Source organism: Sapajus apella, unplaced genomic scaffold, assembly GCF_009761245.1.
Source record: "Sapajus apella isolate SASKATOON/1434 unplaced genomic scaffold, GSC_monkey_1.0 scaffold53, whole genome shotgun sequence".
NCBI lineage: Eukaryota > Metazoa > Chordata > Mammalia > Primates > Cebidae > Sapajus > Sapajus apella.
The window spans coordinates 5,311,097-5,317,894 of NW_022436993.1; the positions used below are offsets into that span (position 1 = coordinate 5,311,097).

General features: G+C 54.8%; 1 protein-coding gene across 1 annotated transcript; it reads right to left on the bottom strand.

Annotated features, from left to right (window-relative positions):
• Nucleotides 1-2,108: 2,108 nt before the first annotated feature.
• On the bottom strand, nucleotides 2,109-6,145 carry PTF1A (pancreas associated transcription factor 1a). Its single transcript, XM_032243879.1, has 2 exons — nucleotides 3,053-6,145; nucleotides 2,109-2,649 (listed from the first exon to the last, which is right to left on the bottom strand). The coding sequence occupies exons 1-2, from the start codon at nucleotides 3,840-3,842 to the stop codon at nucleotides 2,447-2,449; spliced, it is 993 nt and encodes a 330-aa protein (XP_032099770.1). The 5' UTR covers nucleotides 3,843-6,145; the 3' UTR covers nucleotides 2,109-2,446.
• Between the last annotated feature and the right edge of the window lie 653 nt (nucleotides 6,146-6,798).

The following is a 6,798-nucleotide window of genomic DNA, read 5'->3' on the forward strand; positions in this document are numbered from 1 at the left end:
GAAAAGTGTGGACTTAGGAGGACCATTGAATACCTGTCACTCAAACTGCCCTCACATGATCCTTCCAGTGCCAGGCTGTATTTGCTGGCCAGAGATGCCCAGGGCCAGAGGCTCTCCAGCCTGGCACTGCCACAAGGAGGGCAGCCCCTGCACCCAGCGCAGTTCAGGCCTCCCTGACGCCAAAGAAGACTCTGAAATGATACGTTTGTTCTGCCTTTACTGCTGCATTTTTTTAAAAAAAAAGAATTGCTACACTAGAATGAATGGATTATGAGTAAATAAAAAGAAGCTGTCAGTCTCTTTGAAGGTTGTGCTTAAAGGGACTTGCCAAGTCAGGACAGAGAGTGACAAGATAGAGACCCTGGTGTTTTGCATGCTCAGCTCGGTTCTTCCGCTTCATCTGCACCGCACTAAAGGTTGTGTGAGGCATTGAATCGCAAAAAAGTGGCACACAAAATAAAAGGTGCCACCTCACAATGATTGCAGTGTTTTAACTGCGGAGTGCCACACTGCCCAATCCAACAGAAATGCAGGTCTACACAGCCGAAGGAAACGGTCCGATACTTCCATAACTTATAATTAAGTTGAAGTCAGCCTAACATTTGACTTTCTAATGAGTGTAATGAGATTACATGCCTGATGAAAGCATTTGTGCAAAAGCAACTTTCGTGTTTAATGAGGCCCTAATACAGGGCAAAATCGAATTATTTTCTCTCCTGAAATTCTGTCTCCAAAGTGAACTCTTCTTTTAGGAGGAGGAGAGGGAGAGGGCGCGAAGGCTTAAAAGGGGTGAGAGGGTCCACGGCTAAGGGGCTCCCGGGAGCCTCGCGACCCAGAATCTCCGCGTGTCTGGCCAGGCCGCGCTGCGGGGTCGGGCTCGTGGCCTCGCTTTAATTGCTCTTGGACGAGCTCCATGGCACTCGCGGCGCGCGGGGAACCCCTCGGTGGGTCTGAAACTAGGCTAAAGCAATTAGCATGCTGCCAACAAATTGTCCTGCGGCAGGACCGCGGATCTTAGGGGCTATCCGCAAGTGCACCTTTGCCGACCAGGCCGCTGCGGACCGCGGAGCCACAGCCCGCCTGGGCCAGGCCTGCGCCGCGCGGGGCTGCGGTGCGACGCGAAGGAGCGCGTTTCCAGTAGGCGCTCGTGCCAGCGCCATCTGCGCGCGCGCCGGGCCTCGCCGTCCACTGCCGCGCGTCCCGGCTCCGGCGGGCAGGGGAGGACGCCTCGAGAGCCCGGGAGAAGCTCGTGGCCACAGAGGCGACAAACCCAAGCCTGGACTCCCTGGCTTTCTGGCTCAGCGGCCTTGGCCGCGCCCTCGCTCTTCTCCCCTTCGCTAGGGGGCTACCCTGCGCCCCCCGCCCCAGGCTCGCCTCCTCCCCAGGTTGCTGGCCGAGGAGGACCAAGTTCTGTTGAAGGCAAAACGAGCTCAGTTTTGGAAGTAAGCTTATTGCAAAGGTGGCAGGGGTAGCGAGCGGCTTCTTCCTACCTTACCTTAAAGACCCTGGATTTTGTTGAGTGGCCTCCGAGTGGTCTTCAGGCTTTGGCACTGCAGCCTGTCCCATCTCCTTTGAAAGGAGTACTCCTGAGTTCCAGGTACCTGATGCTGTTGCTAATGAAAAGGTTGGTCACAGGGCAGCTCAAAAGCAGCCCCTTTCCCAGCCGGCGGAAGCAGAAAGGCCCATTTCCTTAGCCAACCCACTAGTCCCCTGCTCCCACCGTACACCATGCGCTCACTTTTATACACCAGGAATAGACAGGGTGGAGGTGACCTTGAGTAAATCAAATGTCATCTCTGAGCCTTACCGTTCCCATCTGCAAAATGGGAACAATAAATACTCCAAGATATATTTGCCCCACAGGGTGTATGGAAGGTGGGCTAAAAATACAGACAAAAGCTGCTATGTAGGGCAGGCGACCTAGATGAAGTTCTGTCATAGAACACAGCAGGTTGAGTAAGTCTAATCCTTTAACTTACCCACCTTTAGGCTAAATCTGAAATGTAGCTTCTTACTGGAGAGCTACACTTTGAATCTCTGGTTCGGTTAATTTTTTACTAAGTTAATTCTTTCTAACAATTATCTATCAAATCATGTACTCAAAAACCTTCAGGAAAAGGCGTAAATAGCATTTATTGACAACGCTTAGAAATAAACCATATCTGGCAATAAATAAGCATGACTTTTCTGGCCAGAGTTCTCCCAGCAACATAGAGTTCAGGAAAATCATAGGCTATTGCATATTTTCAGAAAATCAGGATAAATTATATAAATTATATATTTAAAAAGAAATCATTGATTTCATCAACTCAACAGAATAAATAGATAAATAACAGTTGATTGCCATTAGAAAAATTTGATTCTTAAATTACATTTACATTATAGATATTTACATGTACAATATGCACAGAAACATAATCAGATCCTCAGCTGAGTCTGAGACTTCTCAGGACACAAACTCAAATGGTGGTTCGTTTTCTATGTTGTTGAAGGAAGATTTGCTGTTGAGTTTTCTGGGGTCCTCTGGGGTCCAGACTTTGGCTGTTCGGATAATATTTTGTTCCTTGAGTTGCTTTTCATCAGTCCAAGAGAGAGAGTGTCCTGCTAGCGGAGGGAGGCCATAATCCGGGTCGCTGGGGGAGGGGGACCCTGGAGAGGTGAGAAGAGAAAACAGACTGTGAATCTCCAACCACATTCCCAGTGATCCCATCAAGTCCTTTAGGACCCTTTCCTGGGCACCTCAACTGAGCAGGTGTCCTCCGGTTATACCAGAACCACTCTCTTCCTCCACACTTCAAGGCCCCACCATCACCTCCCAGGAATCCCAGGAGCTGCAAGTCTGGCGGGGACGCGCACCCTCGAAAGCCGCGGTCAAAGTGGCAGGAAAAAAAAAAAAAAAAAACTGAAAAACCCCAGCTCGAGTTCAAGGTTGCCCATGCCCACTGACAGTCCGTCGGTCCGTCTGTCTGCTTGGCAGTCAGCTCCTCCAGCCCCTCCGGAGCCTTCGAGTGCCCGTCCCCGTCTCCCTGAGCTGGGAAGCGGACGCACTTACGGGTGCCCCGATGGCAGATGATGACCTTCGGGGCCTGGCTACCCGGGCTGTCCCCGCCCAGACGCCCGCCGCTACCCGGGCCCCCGCAGCCGCCCGCGCCACCGCCGCGCAAGGGCAGGTCGGCCTGCACGAGCTCGCTGAGGAAGTTGATGTAGCCGATGGCCAGGCGCAGCGTGTCCACCTTGGAGAGGCGCTTCTCGTAGGGCAGCGTGGGGATGTGCGAGCGCAGCCCCTCGAAGGCGTCGTTGATAGACTGCATGCGCCGCCGCTCGCGCACGTTGGCCGCCTGGCGCAGCTGCTGCAGCTCCGCCTCGGAGCGCACCCGCCGCCGCCGCCGCGCCGCCGCCGCCGCTCCGCTCAGGCCGCGCAGCGGCGCCCCGGGGGACGTAAGTACCGCCGCCCCAGCGCACGGGTATGCCAGGCACGAGGGCGGCGAGCCGGGCGAGTAGGGGAAGCCGCCGGGGGGCGCCCCCGCCTCGCAGCAGTAGCCGCCGCCGCCGCCGCAGCCGTCCTCTGGCTCACCGGGGCCCCCAGAGGGCGGCGGGGCGAGCGCGAGCGGGGCGGCGGGGGGCGCGGGCTGCAGCAGCAGGCACGCCCCGTCGCGGTAGCAATACTCGTGCAGCTGGTGGCTAAGGAACTCCACCTCGGCCTGCTCGTCAGCCAGCAGCTCATCGCCGTCCTCCAGAGGGTCCCGGGAAGACTGGTCAGTGAAGAAGTCGTCCTCGTCGAAGTAGGGAGAAGGAAAGGCGTCCAGGCCCCCGGGGAAGTGCTCCAGCAGCACCGCGTCCATGCTCGCCGCCGCAGTGGGCAGCTGGACTGCCGGGCTGCGCTTGGTACTTCTTGGTAAGTTTCGGTGGCCGGCGTCGCCCGTCCGAGCCCCTCCCTCCCTGGGCCTTGGCTGGGGGCAGCGAGGCGGCCGCCTGGCTGCCCGCCCCCAGGCCTCCCTGGAGTGCCCGCGGCCGCTGCGCTCTGACCCGCGCCCGCGCTGAGCTGGGGAGGGCTGTGGAGGACTTGCTGGAGCTGAGGGCCGGCACGCGAGGATTCTTATAACAACATCCACAGGCGCGTGCCAGGGACCCGCCGCGCCAGCCAATCAGAGCGCGGGGTGCGGGCGGTGAGGGAGCCCGGAGGAGCGGCAGTGGGCGGGGGCGAGGGGCGCTTTGCTCCCTTTGGGAGCTCCTGGGGCGAGGAAAAGGCGGGGCTTTGCTATCCCGGCTTCTCGCACAGCTCTCCTCCGGCTCCGCTGCCTCTACGTACTGGCTTCCTTACCTGCCTCGCGCGCGGCTCCAGGGGCACCTGCGTCCCGCGGTACCCGCCGCCTACCCCCGCGCGCTGCGCAGCGCCCTGCCCTTCCGCCCTAGTGCTGGGGCAGGTGCGCGCTGCATCTACAGGCTGCCAGAGAAGCTTCTAGGGGTGGGCGCCGGTGGCCCAGATGGCGAGAGCGGAGGCCGCGCAGCGATCATCCTCGTCCGCTACAGCCTGGGCAATCTGAGGGTGCTGCCCTCAGGGATCGGGTGGGTGCATTCCGCCACCCGCTTATCAGAGACGCGCACAGGACTCCGGCCTAGGTTCCGTTGGGGGCTTCTATCCCATCTCTGGACTTTTCAAGGGCTTTTGCACAGTTTGCAGAGTATATGCGGGTGGCATTGGAAGTTGAGCCGGGCCCACTCCCAAGGCGTTCCGGGCGCAGCACAAGGGATGAGAGCGCACCTATGGGACGCAGACCCGGAGCCTGGCTCTGGTGCCTGGTGCCGGTCCCCAGCGACGTCGGCTCAGCGGCAGTCTCCCCTGCCCTTCCCCACCCGGAGAAAGGAATGGGGAGACGGGAGGGGCTGCCTCCAAGAGCAGCTCAGCAGGGCGCGTTTCTTCTGAGAGCAGATCGAGACCCTAGGGATTCTGAGCAATAAACTGGATACAAAAGGAGTCAATTGAATCGTCTGCTCCGGCAGAGTCCGGAGGGAGGGCATTGAAGCTAAAGGGCAGAGTGTGAATCGTTTTCAAAGCCCAAGTCTCTCACCTTTCTGACTGGCCATAGGGACCATCCCTGAATGATTTGTTTTTTCCTTTCTCGACCTTTCTTTTATGAAAAAAAAAAAAAATACAAAACGTACGAAACTCTGCCCCAAGATAGACTTTATCACAGACTGCGATGCAACGTGAATTACTCCTTTTGAGAGCAACAAAGAAACACTTTCAAGGTCTGGGCAATGCCGGTTAAAAGCCAAGCTGCAGCTTCCACCCTGGGAGAGTTCAGAAGCGCAACCATCCAGCGTATTCTCTCAACCGAGGAGTAAAAGAGTCGTCCTCCTGCGCGGCTTCCTTTCGCAGACACTTGTCTCACCAGAGACTTGTGTTGGGTATTCAGATGCCTCTCAAATTCCAAGTCATGCCTCTTAATATTGGCGATTTAAATACGCTTCTTGGTTTTAGAAATTGCACTGTAATTAACTGAATTGAGACCAAAGAGTTAAACCAAAAGATATATAAGGTTAGAAGGCCAGAGATTGCCTTACCTTGAACTGCCAGCAACCCCACACAATTTTAACCCAAAGACTGACTGGTTTTCAGCAGGTTCTTTCCTGTGTTAGTTTCCCAGCCTTCTTAGTGAAGGAGTCGTTCACTATTTGTATATCCTTAAAGCCAAATATGGCCAGGATCCTGGTGATAGAGCCTGAGCTGTGATGTTCTGAATTTAGATGTCTCTTTCTGACCCCAAAGGGAGGGGTGTGTGTGTGTGTGTGTGTGTGTGTGTGTGTGTGTGTCAGGGCCAGGGATCTAGCCAGCTAGTGGTGTGCACCCTCCCCTTCCTCACTTAGACTGAAACTAAGTAGAAGCATGCCCAGGGGTCAATGTGAGAACGTGCAAGAGTAACAAATTACCCAGCTTCAAAGCCTTATCGGAAATATTGATAAGCATCCTCTGAAGAGAAGACTGGAATTGAGCCTACAAAGTCTCTTTTCAAGAGGCTGTAAGGCTTTCTGGTGGCTCTCTAGGCTGGTGGTTCTTGAGAAACTATGTGTCATAGACATGTGGGTAGGTCGAGGGCTGGGAGACAGGAGAGTGAGTGGGAATATACGGGTGTCTTTTTTTTTTTTTTTTTTTGAGACAAAGTCTTGCTCTGTCACCCAGGCTGTAGTGCAGTGGCACAATCTCATTTCACTGCAAACTCTGCCTCCCAGGTTAAAGCAATTCTCCTGCCTCAGCATCCCAAGTAGCTGGGATTACAGGTGCCCACCACCACACCTGGCTAATTTTTGTATTTTTAGTAGAAATGGGGTTTCACCATTTTGGCCAGGCTGGCCTTAAACTCCTGACCTTAAGTGATCCACTCACCTTGGCCTCCCAAAGTGTTGGGATTACAGGCATGAGCCACTGTGCCCTGCTATATATGGGCATCTTTTTATTCGATGTGATGTTAGCAATCCACTTCCACAGAATATCATCTTACATATTTTTGATGAGTTTGTAAAAGAGTTACAGAAATTCACCTTGGGTACCCAGTGAGCTCATAGGAAATACTCTGCTAGTAGGAAACTTATTTTCTTTATGAAGGGGAGTACAACTAGCCTGCAGGTTCTGGGTGGCTCCTGGGGGGTGCATAAATGAGCCTGGGGTAGGAGGAAGAGATAAAGTACTCACTTGTTTCAGATATAGCCCTTCCTACCCTTCTTCCTCCTCGTCCTTTCTCCGCCACCCTTGAAGTTTTTAGAGAATTGCTGGCTGTATGTAGACTGGCCTTGTTGAGA